The following is an 18,978-nucleotide window of genomic DNA, read 5'->3' on the forward strand; positions in this document are numbered from 1 at the left end:
AAGCATACTAATATATGTAGTCGATTTTGAAGTTATGTGGGTACAAATTCCAGTTAAACCATAGGTAGCGCTGGTGTCGAACAATTTTTAAAACTAAATCCGCATACTAGTTTAAAAAAATTAATATTACCAAAAAAAAAAATTCGAAAAAAAAAATAAAAAAAATATTTTCAAAAACAAATTTTTTCCAATAAATCCATGAAACTGAAAAACTTAAACTCACTTATGCTTTTTTTATTGCAAAATTATCAAAATTCACAATTATCAAATCCACATACTAGTTGGAGAAATATTAAATTCAAAAAAATTAAAATTACCAAAAAAAGTTTCAAACAAATTTTTCAAAAACAAAATTTAAAAGAAATTTAAAAAATATTTTCAAAAAACATATGTATTTTCAAAAAAAATATTAAAAAAAATGTTTTTCCAATATTGTTACTCGCTTCAAAAATCCATGAAACTGAAAAAACTAAAACTCATTTATGCTTTTTTTTAATTGAAAAATTATCTAAAGTACTGCCAAATCGTGGGGATATTTGAATAAAACAGTTTTGAACAAAAATTGGATAGAAAATTGTGATGAAATATTTCTTAAAATTTATATACCGCTATATTGTTGGATAGATACACATAATTCGAATAATTTTAAATTCAAAAAAAATCATCAAATTACAAAAAAAAATTGCAAACAAATTTTTCAAAAAAAAAAATCCAAAAAAAAAAATATTTTCCAAAAAAAATTTCAATATTTTTAGTCACTTTAAAAATCCATGAAACTAAAAAAACTAAAACTCATTTACGTTTTTTTATTACAAAATTATCTAAAGAACTTCATAGTCGTCGAGATCGTCAGTAATTCAATAGAGATCAAGTCGAATTAAAGCGTAAAAGCTTAAAACTAAAGAAAATTTAGCATGGTTGTATAAATATATATACATATATACATATGCTAATTATGTACATATGTACTTTCGAATAGCGCAGAGTGCACCCTTCGCCTTCAAGGCGATTCGTTTGAGGGTGAGGCATGATCGCGTGTGCTCTAGTCAACTGGCGTGCGATCGTGCGATCATATACACAATAAAACCAGCGCTTAATTCGCACTAAAACAGGATTTACAGCCGCCACACCTTCAACTCAATAATCATTTAATGCGCTCAATAGTAGCGAGCGGCGCATTTATTGATTAACCACCAACAACCACCAAATGGGGCAAAAGCAAGCGTAGCAAATGGCGATGGAAAAATAAAGTAAGATCAGACAGATCATGTTGGTAAAACCAAAGCCAAAGCGCTAAACGCCAAGCAGAACGAAACTGACGGATATATATACATATGTACATATGTAGAACTGATGCTGAACGCATTAGCCAGACAGCTGGCGGTTAAGTGAATGTCAAACGAGACTGTATATATGTAAATAGTATTTTTATAACTATGTACATATATATACAGGTATTACTATGTATATTAATATGTATGCATGCATCGAACAACAATTTGTCTTCCATTTTCAATTGAAAAAAATTCAAACCACTTTGCGCTCGCGTCAGAGTCTGGAGATTGGAGATCATGGTCACCATATTCGACCACAAATATGAAATGATCAGTGCTTGAAGCTAAAGGCTTGAGACTGTGCACCACAATCGTATTGTACGGCACCGTTGACAGTTACACATTGTTTAAATAACCAGTGGTCATCAGCGTTCGCGGCGCATATTGACCACCGCAAATTCTCAAGTGTACGCAATTATTAATATAAATTCAATTTACAATAATAACTCAATTAGTCGCAGAATTCACTTGCCGCAGCTGGTGAGATGGTCGGCTGGCGCGAAGAAAACGACAATGATTGCAATGCACACTGACATACATACATATGTACAATCATATGTATAATATGTAGCTTGTGAGCGTAAGCGTGACTTGTGTATGCGCTTTGTTGTTGTTATTGTTTAGTTCATTTAATTTCTGTTTAGCGAGTTATTTCAATGCTGCGCTGTCACATTTTCACACTTCCATTGCGCAATTATTTAGTACGTATTGTGGTTAATTGATGGCGCTTCTGGCTGCCACTCAAAAGGATGCTGACAATTAAGTAATTGAAGTGGCGCAACGATAATGATAATTGTAATCGCAATAATTGCAAGATGTTAAGATATGCTGTTGATGATTAGCCAGCGTAAATGTGGAAGATTAGATAGCGAGTGTTTTACTAAGCAATAAATGTTGCTTAGTCAATGTTTAGTCCAACATTTTCGTTGTAAACCTGACGATCTGAGTTTTGGGGGTTAAAGTTATAACACCTTCGTTAAAAAAGGATCAAGAACACCAGGAATAGAAGAGTATGTCCTAAGACTACGGCAGTGGAGCTAAAAGGAGAAAGGTTGTCACTAAATTTTAACCTTTCGACATTAATTTAATTAGTCAACTTTAACCCGCACTCAAAAAATTCATACGAAGAGTAATGAAAGAGTAGTTAGTGGCTAAAATGTTCCAAGAAAATTACAAATTTCACGAGTTAATAAAATTTTGAAGCTTTAGCCAAAGTTCATATGGCGAATATATCATGTATACGACTTTAAACCAAATTTCGATCCACCGACTACTGTCCCACCATCCACAAAAATACAGGATACTCTAAGCATAAGACTTGATGTGAAGTTGCCCCACTTTCTGGAAGAACAGTTGTCGAAAATATCGAGTCAAAGCGCTTTCAAAACAAGGCAGGATACAAAAGAAGCTCGTTGTAGTAAGGGTGCTACTAAAGATAACGAAAAAGAAACGCATGAACTTCATTTCTATAAGGCAATCGCCGCTGAATCAGAAAAAATTCGATGCTTTTCTGAAGCGGATGGTTACTAGTATTAAAGAAGAGGTATTAAAAAAGAGTTACGAGAACGTCAAGCAGAATGATCCTGGTTAAATCGCGGTGAGCCGTCGCAAACGGGAGCCAAGTTAGGATTCATGCTCTGGAAGGTTTTCTATATGCTTAGACGTATTGGCAAGGAAAGTACCTATACGAGTTGCTTCTCTACGGCTAAACTTTCAATTCGAATGTATACTGACAACATTTGGATCGTCTGGAGTAACAATCGGTCAAGATTGGCCAGCTTTTGTTCCTTGGAGAGCGATTATGCTCCGTCGGGACAACGGAGGGCTACGCGTTTAGAAAGAGATTAATAAGTAGCACTGGGAGTTTGTTTGGGAAGCTCTTATGCATCCACTTTATCTTGCGGTCCCGACATTAAGTGCTTATTACTTGCTTCCATGCCCACGGCGAATAATTTTGTTGTTGAAATTCGTCTCAAGAGAAGCTTGTAATAATCGATTCTCCAAGTTTTTTACCAATAGCGATGAGAATTTCTTTCAGAAAACAACACATTATCAAACAAAACGTTGCATGATCGATCTAAATTGGATCATTCCAATGGTGTATATGAAGGTGGATTTCTTTTTACTAGACCTTATAGAAAGTCTCAAAAAACTAGTTTGGAAGATCTTAGAAATTGTAGGGCTAACAGTTTTGCTGATTTTGAGCTGGCTTCTACCCTTTAGTGGTATCACCAAACCCGAAAAGGATACTTGAAGCAAGTTCCCTCGATAGTCGGGGGTTTATATAATCGTTTCCGAATCCGAGTTTGGTTCGTCCAGGGACGGTCAATTCGATAGTATTCCTCAAAACTGTCGCTGCAACAGCAGCAAAAACAGGGTAAAGAAATAAAAAACAAATGTATACCGATGCCCATGACTCTCAGCTACTTTTGATCCACAACAATTAGACTTAAGCGTGTTCGTGGATCTTCAAAGACAAAATATCAGCGCCATTTCAAAATATCCATTCCGGCATAAGCAGCATAATCTAACAACATTGCGAGCAATTACCCTAACAATCCCGTCAACTCATTGAATTGTTGTTGCATGTGTGCTAGATATTAAGTAAAAATGCAATTCTATGGTATGCGCGCAGAGAGCGAAGAAAAAAATGAGAAAATTTATTTCGAAACTGGTTTGAACATTGTAAATTCTATTTAGCACAAGTTACGATGACTCGTCGTGGCAAGCGCGGCGGCCAGTAACTCAACGGCCAGGTGCATAATGTTTTGATTGCCTAAGTACAATTGCTGGCTTAAGCGTTTGCGGCAAGGAGCAACACCAGCGCTAAAGCCGCTAAACAAGAAGTCGCTAAAGGTAGCTGAAGCCAACCAGGCGGTCACCATCAGCACTGATGCACCACGGCGGCTGGTTGTTTGGCGTTATCTCAATTAATGTACGCATAAAAGCGGGTGACGGGAGTGAGCGGCGAAGGGAGTTATATATGTATGTGCATAATGCAACTAATCGCTCATGGATGGGTGGTTTTGATATGCCAACAAAGAGCTGCAACAAATGTTGTTAGCAGCAACAACAACAACAACACTAGCGCAACAAGCAACAACGAACTTGGCAATTTGCCTGCAACGCGTCAGCTTTGCTTTTGCTCGTTAAAAAACCGCGACTACAAGCATAAACATATTCATATATACACGCATATATACATAATAATACTAAATTCACTTTGTTTTTGCTTGCCGCACCGCGCAGTGGCAGTTTTGAGGCGGAGATTAGCGGCAATTAGTCGCTTAAAATTGTGCAACTCGTTGCGCATTGCCACTTAGGTGAGCTGTCGAGCTGCCAAGCCGTTGCATGCGCGCTTTCATGTTGCATGGCTCAATTTAATGCAATGGCATCAACTTAATTGTGGCAATTATATGAAAAATATGCGTGTTGTTGCGCTATACATGCGGTGAGGGCTGCAGCGTGCAACGCAATAAGTGCGTAGCTGCCACATAATATGTGTAGGTTTGTATAGACGTATGTTAGTTAATTCAAAAGGCACTCACCAGGTGGGCATTTGCACTCGTACATTAGACCATTCGACTGACGACAAGTGCCGCCATTCTGACACGGCGATGGCGCACACGGAATGTACTTGGATTCGCAATTTTTGCCGGTATAGCCGCCAGGACACATGCATCTAAGGAAGAGAGGTGATGGAAATTAATTAGTTAAATGCGTGAAGTGGAATTTTAGCGAAAAATTTTGCAAAATTATAAAATTAAAATGGTTTTATTATTATTGTTTATTTTATTTATTATAATTTAAAAAAAAATATTAATAATAATAAGAATAATAATTAAATTTATAAAACTTTTATGGTAAAAATTAAAACATATTATAATACATATATGTATAAATATATAAAAAAATTAAAAATGTCGGAATGAAAAAAATAAATTGGAAAAAAATTAAAAATAAAAAACAAATATGAAAATTATAATATATAATATATATAAGAAAATTAATTAAATTTACAAAATTTGTATGGTAATAATTATATTTATCATAACTGCTGTTTTTTTTTGAATATTTTAAATTTTCAAAAATATAAAAAAATTAAAAATGTCTGTGTAACAAAAAACAAATAAAAATGGAAAAAAAAATTTTAAAATAAAATAAAACAATAAAAGTTGCAAAATATAACATATAAGAAAAATAATTAAATTTAGAAAACTTGGATGGTAAAAATTAAATTATATTATAAATAAAAATATAAAAAAAAATTAAAATGTTGGCACGACCAACAACAAAAAAAATAAAAAAAAAAATTAAAAAAGGATAGATACCAAATATAATTAAAAAATTAACTATTAAATTAAAATGAAATTAAATTAAAATTAAATTAATAGTTAATTATAATAAACTATTACACACCAACAAAAAGCAAAAAACAGCATAAAATATTTTCAATTATATATTTTTATTTTTATATATATATTTTTTTAATTTTTATTTTCATATTAATTAATATATTTTTGCAAAAATTTCTCATATGTACTACTATGAAAAATACTTAGAAACACAAATAAAATGATTATGCCTATATCACCATAACGGTAAAACAAATAATGTAACATGATATAAATATAATATGATATATGTAAATATAATGCTTGTAATTAAATTCCCTAAAGGCTTTTATTTACTGCCATCATTCATACAATCGAAAATGACCTCGTTCGCATGTCACTCATACGCCCTGTTGTACCACAGTAAACGCACTTGTATTGCTTTTCACTTTTAGATATACGATAAAAATACTATAAACATGAAAAGTGTATACGAAACTAGACACTGAGCCTCTTATATGATTTACGTTCTGGCTTTGAGGCTCTAATACAAAAGTTGAACCGAAGTTTTGAGTTTCAATGCATGCGTTAAATATTTGAAAATAAACAGAAACTTAAATAGCCTTTATTTGTATGCATAATAATGTGGAAGCAAGAGTTTTCAAACAAAATTGAAATATATATTTACTATGTTTTTCTCCATTGATAATATATAATGATAATAAGCTTAAAAAATGATAGAACTTTGAGAGGAAGGATAATTTGGCACTTTTCTTATAAATATATAAATATTCAATGAAATCCACATTTTAGATTTTTGTGTTAAATTGGTAACATTTTCCTAAGAGATTATGTTTTAGGGGTTAAACAAGTTTAGAATTCTACAAAAACAATTCGCTTATCGCAAACATTTTTTATAATTTTTTTTAACAAATATTCAATAAAATCCACATTTTCAATTTTTTTTTGAAAATTGTAACATTTCCCAAGAGGTTATATTATAGGGGTTAAACTCTCCAAAAATATTTTTTCCTAAAAACTTAATCCGTGTTCAATTCGCTGTAGTATCGAGTCATTCGGGCAGTCAGTTTTAGCAGTTAAAATTTTAAAAGTGTTTTTCTTGAAACAACTAAGTCAACGTTGGTACCGGAATTTACAATAATTACTAACTAAAAACTAAACTAATTTTTTGTTAAAACTTTAAAACTTTTTTTTACAAGAGTACGAGTTTAGCAGGTGTTTTTGAAGCAAACTGTGAGTCTGTGCTCCATTTTGTATCATTTTATTTATTTTTACGATGCCTTATAATTATAAAAAAGTTATAAAATTTTCTAAAACAACTCTTAATTCTTCTACATCTCTTAATATAAGCGAAAGTTAGAAGTACACAGAAGCAACACCGAATTTTTTGTCATTACACTCATATACAACTCAACGCCGTAATGTTTATGTTTCGGTCTGCGAACTGTGAAAAAATAAGAAATACACCAACAATGTATGGTATATAAGCTATAAAAAAACACATGTGACGACGTTTTTATGCCGCAGTCTGTTCACTTTTATTAATTTTTTTGTTGCTGATATTTTTGCTGGATTTTGAAGTTTATTTTCCTTATACATATATATTTACTTGAACCTCACTTAGGCACATACACAAACCTACATATGTTTATGTATATTTACACTGTTTCTCCTTACTTAAATTGGATTTAATGCTGTCCGGCCTTTTGCTTTTTTAATTTGCTTGTATTTTGGCTTCTTGTCTCTTCCACTTTACCTTGCATTCGCTTGCTGGCGTTTACAACTTCCTTTCAACATTAATCTTCAACGCTGACTTTGTGTTCTGGCAGGCGATACACAAAGGTAAACATAAGCGTACGCTATTTTTATGTTGAGTCAGCTCAAACCAATGCTTGTGGAAAGACATACACACATACTACATGTACTTATACAAATGAAGAAGTATGTACATGAGATGACAAAAAGTAAATGAATGACAAAAATTCGCAGTGACGTCCGTGGTAAGTATTGGAATACAGGGTGCCTAATTTTTTTTGAAGATTTGGTGCTTTTTTTGGATATTCATACAAACATATGTACACATAAATATATGTAGAATCGAAATAATTGGATTTTTTGACTCCTAATGTACCTTAAATACTGAAAAAAACAGACACAAGTTGTCATACAAACTATATATGTGACCCGGTCTACGGAAAGGGGGCTTAGGTGTCAAAAAAAGGAGAACAATTAATGAGATAGCGAGAAACTGACGATTATTTTTAACAGCTTTTCCCAGAAAACTAGTTCTCGCACATTAGCTCCCTTTTCGTAGATACATATGTATATGTAATAAAATATAGTGAGCCGATATCAACGGTTGCGACAAAGTAGAGAAAAGAATCCGTACAAAATTTCAGATCGATAATATGTATATAAAGACAGACGGGCGATCGTACAGACATATGTACGAACAAGCCGTTCCCACGACAGTCGGGCCTGAGTAACCGGATCGGACCCGGATTTTTATCCGGTCGAGGACTTTCAACTCGATACCATGCTTTGAAATTACTTCAGGAATCTTTTCTGCACTACAAAAACCACAACAACAACAACAATAACAACAACAACAACAGACGAACAAGTATAAATCGACTCAGCTCATCATGCTGATAAATTATAATATTTTATAGGCTTCCTCACGTTTCCTGCTGACTGTTATAAACTTCGGGGCCAACTTAGTATACTTTGCTTAGGGTCCAATAATTTCTTTTGAAATTATATGCAAAAATATAGTTTTGAAAAACGTTTCTTAATCAAAATATAGAAAAAAAATGTTTGTAAGAACTATTTTAGTGATTGTTGCCTAGTCTATAAAATCTAGGGCGGTTGCATATAGCTTCTAATCACCCTGTGTTTGAGAGCTTTTGTCCAGCTTTAGGATTTTATTGTTGTTTATTACAGTCGTTGGATATTTGAAACAAAGGCAACATGAGTAAAGGCTCTTCGTAGAATATTTTTTTACTTTATTTTTATTATTTTTATGTTTTATGTGAGTATAAGGTATTATATAGAGATCTTTTATAAAATTGTTAAGCGTTTGCTTATATACATATACATAATATATACTTACATGTACATATGTATATGTCTATAAAATATGTGCGAATATTGTGAGATACTCATGCTGAGAACATAAATTTTCCTTCGGATTTACAACATTGTGATTTAAGTAATATTTGCTTAATATAATAATGATGGAAAAGAGTATAAAAAATAATAATAGAAATTAAAAGAAAAATAATAAAAGAAATTATAATAAAATCTTGTTCAGAAGAAAAATTTATCTAAACTAAATTTCTCAGCAGTCACGCCAACTATTCAAACCACTTTTTCACAAATTTCCTGTGCACACCCTCTCTCTCTTTCTCTCACTTATTAGCCGCCAGCGTGCAACAAGATTCCTGCTCCAGTTCCGCATTCTAATTGCGTATTTGTCAAATGGACTGACAAGTGCAGCGAGCCTGTCGGAAATCAAGTTCACAGGCAGGCTATAATTCCTGCAGCACATACGGAACACATGCATACATACATACATATATAAACAACATACCGACAGAAAAACTTAGTTAAGCAGGAAAATAGTCTTAGCAGTCTGACAGCAGTAGAACGTGGCAAATAGTGGGTTTGTGGCGTAGTTTAATGTGGCTGACAGCTGGACAGCGAGCAATCCAGTCACTCATCAGGTAGCCGCTGTAGAGTACGAGGTGACAGAAGAAAGATTTGCCTCATCTAGCAAAAGGCCATTGAGGCATGATCACGAGCATGGCGGTCACTGCGATACGAGATAGCAGTGCCAATCCTATCACAGCACATATATAATACATTAATGCACACATGTATGTATGTACATATGTATGCATGCATATATACACATGCACACACTCATTGCCCCTAGTGCTGCTGCTGTAATTTTAATGGGCACTCAGCCTCCGCAGACTGACTGAGCTGCTAGCCCCGGCTGACTGACTGCCTAAATGGCTGCCATCCATCCAACTGATACGTTTGAGTAGCAAAGTGCAACATCCAGTGGCAACTGCACACACTCGAGCAGGTAGCATGCAAAAAGGGGCACAGCTGTTGCAGTTAAAAATCGCTGCATTTAAGGTTTTTTCTTGCGCATTTGCTTTTTTTGCCGTTTTCGTAAATGACAGTAGCCAGATTAGCTTACCAGCAACAACACAAGCACAACAACGACAACAACAAGAGCAAAAGCAAGAGCAACAGCAGTGGCAGCATCATCATCATCACAATCAGCACATCATTGCCACCGACATTGGCATTGCCAGTTGAGTAGCTGTTGGTCCGGCACTTCATTGCTCGCACTGTAATTTGCACGCTCGGCTGTACAGAACCCCCCACACATACACATACATATAGCATTGCATAGCTAACGCACACAGGTGTCTGTGGCAGATTTGCTGCAGCTGCACAGTTGTTGTGCTGTGGCTGAAGATGCTCCAAATGTAATGACATTTTCATTTCATTTTAGTTTTGTTTTATTACAGCACGAAATTAAATGGAGTTCAGTAGCGACTTTCGTTTATTTGTACATATGTATGTATGTGCTGTTACATTTACGGCGATTTGCATTGCTGAAGTTCGGAATCGCACGCAATAAATCCGTTACGTTCACTGAATGGTTGGACACATTTACTGAAGTTTTTACAGATTTGTTTGTGTATTTTTTATTTTATTTTGAGTCTGTTTTTATTTAAATTGAAAACGGAAGTGCCAAAGCAATTTGTATGACATTCGTGGAGCAAGTTTTATGAGTGTGTTTTTGCTTGTCTTTAGGTGTGATTATTACTGTGCTTTAGGTGCGTTATACTATATAGCGAAATATTGTATAAAAAATCTTGAAAATTCCAGCTAAAACAACAAAAAACGTTAACTTTAGCTGCACCGAAGCTGATATATCCTTCACAGGTGTATTTCTTTTAGTAACTATGTGTTCGGTTTATATGGCAGCTATATGCTATAGTTAACCGATCTTAACAATTTCTTTGGAGATTACATAGTTACCTTAGGAAATAATCTGTACCAAATTTCGTGAATATATCTTGTCAAATGCAAAAGTTTTCCATACAAGAACTTTTTTTCCGATCGTTCGGTTTGTATGGCAGCTATATGCGATGGTAAGCCGATCTGAACAATTTCTTCGGAGATTACATTGTTGCTTTAGAAACTAATCTGTACCAAATTTCGTGAATATAGCTTGTCAAATGCAAAAGTTTTCCATACAAGAACTTTTTTTCCGATCGTTCGGTTTATATGGCAGCTATATGCTATAGTTAACCGATCTGAACAATTTCTTCGGAGATTACATTGTTGCTTTAGAAACTAATCTGTACCAAATTTCGTGAATATATCTTTTCAAATGCAAAAGTTTTCCATACAAGACCTTGATTCCGATCGTTCGGTTTGTATGGCAGCTATATGCGATGGTAAGCCGATCTGAACAATTTCTTCGGAGATTACATAGTTATCTTAGAAAATAATCTGTACCAAATTTCGTGAATATATCTTTTCAAATGCAAAAGTTTTCCATACAAGACCTTGATTCCGATCGTTCGGTTTGTATGGCAGCTATATGCGATAGTAAGCCGATCTGAACAATTTCTTCGGAGATTACATTGAAAGTCGAAAGTTCACGTTCTGTAAAGAATGTGTTTCGCGAGCTTCGGTCAACATATTGTCTGCATAATCGCCTACTGAGCGTACTATTCGCAACACCATCACACATCTTGAGACCCATCATTCGTTATTGAATAATATTCGACCCAATAGACCACGTCCAGTACACAGTGAAGAAAATATAGCAGCCATAGCTGAAAGTGTACGCGAAGACCATGGAGAGTCGAACCGGCGCCGTTCGCAGCAACTCTTAAATTGAAAGCGTACAAAATATAGTACATCTTGTGCAAGAACTAAAGCCGCTTGACCTGCTCAAGCGACATAGCTTCGCTCTATGGGCTCTTGAAAAGTTCCAAGAAGAACCAACGTTTTGCAGCCAAAGTTTGTTTTGCGATGAGCCCCATTTCTGGCTCAATGGGTATATAAATAAGCAAAATTGCCACATTTGAGACGAAGAGCAACCTGAAGAGATTCAAGAGTTGGCGATCGTTATCGCGCCATAATAACCGAATATTTGATGCCTGGAATTGAAGCTCGTGATCTCGGCGACATTCGGTCTCAACAAAACGGTGCCAAAGAATGTTCTTTCGAATGATAATAATCATTCTTCATAAAATGTGAAGCTTCTGTGTTTTTTCTGAAAAAAAGTAGGGAACGTCGAAATCGATATTTTTTTATAAGATTTTAAGATTTCGGCTGACAATTTCGGAATTATTATTTTCAAATATTTAGTTTTCTCTTTTAAGTACGAATTATTATTTTCTAATTATTTTTTTTTATCATCGAATATTTTTAGTTAGTTTTCATATTCATTTAGTTTATTTTTTCATGTTCTAATCGATTTTACAAGCGTTCCGCAAAAGGAAGAAAGCAAGAGACTTACTTAGAAAACGCTTAAAATAGCAAAAACAACTCGGTACACGACTAGTAAACTAATAAACACAGACAGCGCTAGTAATTAAGACAACTAACTAAATTATCAATTAAACCTTATATTAGAGTTAATTAAATAAATGCTCAAAATTCCATTTAAAAAAGAAATAGAAATAGAAGAAAAAACAAAACTCAAAATAAAGTACAAAAAGCTAACAGTTAGCCACACGGTGGCTATGTGTAAGCGACTGTCCGTCCGTGCGCCCGTTCGCTTAAATAGCTAACTATTGCAATTACAACTACTCGCCTATTTTTGTTGCCTTCTGCCTTGTTTTCTGGTCAATTAAAAAAGCCCTAAAAGACCTGTTCACAGCTTGCTTGGCTAACCAATTGTCCGTCCGCACGCCATTTGACGTTCAGTCTGTCTACAAGACAGTCAGTTTGTCGTCTTAACGACGTGCGCTGACTACTGACGATTTGACTGAGCTGCCGCAAAAGACATTGCTTACAACTAATAAGCAACAACAACCAACGCCAAGCACAAAAATAGCAAAACCAATTTGATTTTTTTCTCGCGTAAGGTTGCCCATAAATGGCCAGCAGACGGTGCGACGAATAAACTAACAACAATAACACGGCAAAAACAATAAAAAAGCAAAGCAATACTACACATACATACATGCAACAACAATAAAGTGCAACAATACAAATGGGCCTGAGAAAAAAGCGCTTTAACAACAAATTTGTCTTTATTTCGCCAAGCGCTCGAGCGAGCAGCAATGAGCAGCGCACAGCGTATAGGAAAAACGCTCGAGTGAGTGGAAGGAAAATTCAGCGGAAAAATTAAAAGATTTCAGAGGCGGCTGCGGCTTAGTTGTAGCGGCGTAGCTGCTCTTGTATGTAAGTGTATGTGATGTTGCAGCAACAGCATGTAGCGGCAATGTTGCTGAAGTTAGTCAACTGCAGGCGTACACATGTAGACAATGTTGAGTGAGTGATGTTGCACACTTTGAGAAAGCCAATAAAGGCACAAGCGGCAACAACATTGAAGGACGCTGAGTGAAGAGTGGCAAACTTGGAGGCCACAGGGAGTGTGCATATGTATGTATGCAATATAATACGTATACTAAGATTTTATTAGACTTTCAACTATCAATAATGAAATAACGGCAATTAATGTTAATATAAAAACAAATATAGCGTTTATTTGCACAGAAAACGAAAATAAATCATTTTCGATTGTCGCTGATGAACTCTGACTGTCGCTAAAATTACTGGGAAACATTAAATCATAAGCTCAAATTAATTGATTATCAGTGAAGAGGGACCTTAGGTCGAAAAACAATGAAAACATAATAAATAAATTCATTTGTGTGGGCAAAAAATTATTGTTTCAAGCATTAATAGTATCAAAATAATAATTTATTGGGAGAGGTTTTTTAATGGGGAGCTTTTAATGAGCTTTTTAGTGTCAGGGGTCCCTGCTTGTAGTTTTACAAAAATTATTAATATATATTTTAAGTGACGATATGTTTATAGTTTGAATTAATATTAGCTTTTGAATATGCTAAGTTTTTCTTAAGGGGCTGTACCAGTGTGACGCATGAAAAATTAGGCGATTTTCGTGAATTTTTTAAAAGAAAGTACTAGATGGAATGTTCCAATGTTCTATGGACGAAATAAAGTATATTTTTAGCTATACTAAAAAATTTTTTTTTTTTTAAATATTGAAAAATAACGGAGTTATGTGCTGTCTGCGGAAGTGCCGCAAAAAAAGTGCCACAACTGCTGGCATGATTCCGGTGGATTGAGTAGCTGAAACAAAAAAATTCAAAATGTTTATTAAACTTAAATATATTTTCTATGCAATGAACTACGATCTTTGAAAAATATCAAAAATTAAGAAAATGGCGTAATTTTGAAAAAAAAAAATCGTTTTTTTACGAAAAAAAATGGTCGTTTATTAAATGCCAAATTGACAATTTTCAACCAATCAAAAACATCGTAGTCTATTGTATAGCAAATGTATTCAACTATATCCAGTTTTAATTTGAAGTCGATCGGTCAATTTCTCGTTGAGTTATAATGTCAGCAATTTTGAAAAATGTCGTTTCGAGAAAAACGCGTTTAAAGTTTCACTTATATATGTTTGCACCTCTGAGCGGTCGCTGTTTAGAACGCTGCCATTCAAAAACTATTTAAGATACGACCTCGCCGATTTCACAGGATATTTTTGAATATATAAACTATCGAAAAAGCAAAAAAAAAAAAATTTTTTTGAAAGTGTCACACTGGTATAGCCCCTTAAATGAAATGAGGACAAAAAAGTACACACAGACGCTTACACATCCCATATACTATAAATCTTCTTCACAGCCTCTCGTCTACATTTTATGGTATCCAATTAATACGTATTAAATACTTATTTGCAATAACACACTTATTTTTTAATTACACAGAAGAAATTGATTTAATTATTTCTCCTTTTCATCAGGCATGCAACTCGTACATGTTGCACATCTTCATATGAGGCAAATATGGACAAATAAGGTATTTGCTTGTGCGCGGAGTCATTGAGACGCATCGATTGCAGCTATTTGATTAAACGAAAATTATACTTTTACAGAAATAACGGCGGAAAATTACTGCTGTTTTTTTCGAAATTCTCCGAACTTTATTGAGGTGGTGAGAAATTTAACGCTGCGAAATTTAGTTCGTGGTGTAAACAAATAATGAAACAGAAAAGAAGAAAAATTACGTCTTTCATAACTATGAGCAAAAAATAGTAAGACTTTGTTCATAATGAACCCTCTGTTCAAAAACCAAGAGTTATAAACCCATAATTCCGGCCTCTTTTTACGGAGTGCACCACGTCTCGATAATCTATGAAAACTTTCAAATTAACTCTGTTGCTTGACCTGCTGCTTTGACGTGGAATTTTCTGTTCGGCTCACCTTTGCCTGGATATTCGGCCGATTGATCGTTTTTTCCGAGTTTTAAGCAAAGATCCAGGACTCATCGCTAGTAATAATATGTTTCATGTCATCCTAGTAGTTGGAAAGCACTGCTTAACAGACGTTAATGCGTCGCTATTTATCGAAAAAATTGAGTGATTTTGTAACCAATCGTGCTTTTACTTTTCTTAGGCCCTAATGGTCTTTCAAAATGGTTTTCACTGATCCTTTAGATATTCCAACATTGCCAGTAAAATCTCTGACTGTTAATCGTCGATTCTCAAGCACCAATTCCTTTATCTTATTGACGTGTTGATCAGGAGTTGATGGACGTTACGGACGTGGTTGGTCGTCAACGCGTTCTCGAACCGCTCGTTCAGATTTGCATGTGGCCATAAACTATTACAGTTAGTATGAGGGTTCTTCAAGTCGTCATCTACCATGGAGACATCCGCAATTCCTTGACTCTTGTGGGTTCCAATAAAGCGCAGCATTGCAAACCTCTTTAAATTTGTGTGTAGTGTATGCGATATATGTAAGTGGTTTGTTGTTTTCTATCAGTAGATCTTGATTGGAGATGATACGAAGCCACCAGATCTTTAAGACTTTTCATAAACACGAGTTCGCAAAAAACTGCAACAAGAACCTATCAGTTATCATCATCAAATATCAAGATTTGCAACCAAAAACGTGGACTGTTTTCACGCTGGAGTTAAAAACACGAAGTTTAGTGCTGCCTGAGATTGATTTAGAGCCCTTATGTAGATTTTTAACTAAGCAAACGCATTACACGCATAGTTTATGCGGTTGGCATTTCCAAAAAACCTCCATTAGTGATAATTTTGTTCACAAGATAGTAGAATTCTGTTTTGCGCGATGTCTCTTAGTCGTTTATAGTGAATCGAACCAATTTGTTGTCACTGTTACTAGATCCATGTTGATTTTTAGGCCAACCTCGCCAGCACAAGCTTATTTAAGGTCTTCTGCAAGTCTGATTTTTTTGCCAGGAGTGCAATATCAACCGCGGAAGACAGCTCTTCGAGATTTTCCCAAAAAACTTGTGAGCCACGCCGTGTTTTTCCATTACGCCAGTTTTCAAATAAATTGGGTCTGATAGCCGTTTATTGTGTAAGGCTTGGCATGCAAAGTCAACGTGGCGAGCTTTGATGACGTTTATAATCATTTCTGGAATAGCTCCTGAATATAACGAGTACCAGTTTTGAGAATACTCTCCGAAATCGTGCGAATTCCGATCCCACATTCATGGAGAACATTATAACTGCCTATGAGACATGGGTTAATGAGTTTGACATGCAAACGAGTTAACAATCATCGGCAGGGAACCCGCTTTTAGTCGATCGAAGAGATAAAACAAAATTCGCTGAAAAAGTTGAAGGCTATCCCAAAAAGTGCTTATGGAAAGTGTTTCGAGGACTTGAAAAATCGTTGCCATAAGTGTATGTATTGCACTTGTTGGGGATTACTTTGAAGGCCACAAAATAAATATTGATGAATAATTAAATATTTAAAATATATCTACAATTTCTGGGTATTTTTTCATCACAATCTATAAACAAAAACATGTATTCCAACAAAAATGAAATACGCTTACTTCCAAAGATTTATTAATAATAAATATTTGAGTAAAAAAATGAAAAATGGCACTGAAATAACTAAAGATGAAACCAAAAACATTTGCGTAGAAACCGAAAGAAATCGAATAGAGTTTCAAGCAAAAATAAATAAAAGTTAATAAAGGAAATATGCACAATCAAAGGCACGAGAATATGAGAAAAACGCAAAAGGCGAATAAACGCGAAATTGTTATTAATTTTATTGTTGTTGTATACATGTATGATTGGCCAATGAACTGTGCAAACGGAATAACGAATGAGTATTGTATTACCGCTGTTTTCAATTTTTTTATGATTTTTTATGCTTTTTTAATTTAATTTTTTACTACAGCCAACAACGCAGCCAATAATAATAGTAATTTTAATATTATGGTTTTTGTTGAGCAGTCGTTGGTCTCAGCTGTTATTTGCCGCTTTCGCATACCTTGCTGATGGCGGCTTTGTAGCTGTTGTAGCTGCCTGCCGCCAGCACAATTCAACACGCACATTAAAGCGATAATTAAGCGTATTGCCGCAGCAAGCAGGCAAAAGATAGTGGAAAAAATTGCTTATAAAAATTAAAATTTTCATACGCGCTTTTATTGCGCTTAAGCGGTGTTTTGCCGCCAACCGAAGGCGATGCGGTATCGATATGATTTTTGAATCATAAAAATACAAATAAAAAGTATATTTTTATACGCTTCTAGAGTATAAAAGTTTTTCAATTAGTATTTACTGTAATTATTGTAGTAATTTTTATTGTTGGTGTTTAAGTTTACTAAAATTGTCGATAATTCGGCTTGTTTTAATTAAAATTCTGAAACGCATTGCCGAGTGAAGTGAGCAGCAATAATCGTTGGAGATTTCAGCAGTGCATTTCGAATTATTGTAATTACTGAGCGATTTCAAAATCAACCGGATTTAGAGATATAAAATCTCAATCACTTTTTAATGCAATACTTCAATACGCTTGAGCTGCGTGCCTTGTATTTTATTTTACTTTTTCCCAAAATCTTTAATTGCCAAAAAAGCCGGCAACGACGCACCCAAAGGTTACGCCAGCAGGTTTGGTGATTACTATGTGGAATTGAATGAGACTTCCTACCAAGATGAATGATTTAATGCCACAAGATCTATACACATACATACATAGATACAAATGTATATATAAAAGTATATTCACCAGCAATTAGCGGCCAACGGAAATGCCTAATTATCGCACAAAATCGCGTGGCTTAAGGTATGCACTTGTAATCGATTAAATAATTGTTAACGAAATTATGTATATTTTTTTGTCTATAAAACGCTTTTACGAACAGTTAGTACTACTGAAAAGTGCTAACACTACTCCGATTTACTCTTTAATTCCTTAAGGGTATTCTCTTTACTGTTTAGCGGTAGTATAAATGCGGCTTTTAATTTATTTCCGGTGTAATCAGTACAGAAGGTAATTTTAAAAATATGTTCTTATACATAAAGTAGTGGATAGTAATGCATAGATATTTATATAACAAAAGTTCTGCTCATAAATTGCAAATTAAATGTCATTCTCTACAGAAGCCGATTAGACAAATATCTCTAGTGATAGGTTAGGTTAGGTTAAGGGCTCGGACTGCTATATGTAGTCCTTTGTGAAGCCATAGAAAAGAAGAACTAAGAAGCACTTACAAATTAGCACAGGCGTTTAATTTCATTCCCGCCAGTTCGGTGGGATGCCTGAAGGTATGTGCTCCAAAGTGTTTAAGTCAAGACTTTCCAGTTCCGCGAGACAGTCAAGAAGGAAGTGTTGAGTTGTTTCCACCTCATCTTCTTCTATACACCTTCTGCAGTCTAACCGCGTGAACGCCAATAGGGTAATGGACTTTTAAAGCCGCACAAATAGAGAGAGGCTAGTCTTAATGAGGTCAAAGGGACCACTAGACCTCTTGCCATCGATCATGGGCCAAAAGGCTTTTGCAGCAGCGCATATACCGATGGTGGCCCAGTGCTTGCCAAGCATCCGCGAAGCCCAACTATCTAGTAGTAGAACACAAGAGGATACGAGAGCACTGACCTGCTACCGATAGCAGTTCTAGAGTGCGTTTTCTTGCTAGCTCATCAGCTTTACAATTTCGTGCGTTTCCGCTGTAGCCTGGTATCCATACCAGTCGAATCACAAAGACACTCGATGTTA

At 34.8% G+C, this 18,978-nt stretch overlaps 1 protein-coding gene across 1 annotated transcript in view; it reads right to left on the reverse strand.

The window, feature by feature from the left end:
• The window catches only part of LOC120773568 (neurogenic locus Notch protein), a 166,065-nt gene that overhangs the window by 36,392 nt on the left and 110,695 nt on the right, over positions 1 to 18,978 (reverse strand). The window contains exon 5 of the mRNA XM_040102538.1: positions 4,883 to 5,016. Within this exon, the coding sequence (XP_039958472.1) occupies positions 4,883 to 5,016 (134 nt within the window). The remainder of the gene's footprint in view (positions 1 to 4,882; positions 5,017 to 18,978) is intronic.

This window comes from Bactrocera tryoni, chromosome 4 (assembly GCF_016617805.1).
Source record: "Bactrocera tryoni isolate S06 chromosome 4, CSIRO_BtryS06_freeze2, whole genome shotgun sequence".
Lineage (NCBI taxonomy): Eukaryota > Metazoa > Arthropoda > Insecta > Diptera > Tephritidae > Bactrocera > Bactrocera tryoni.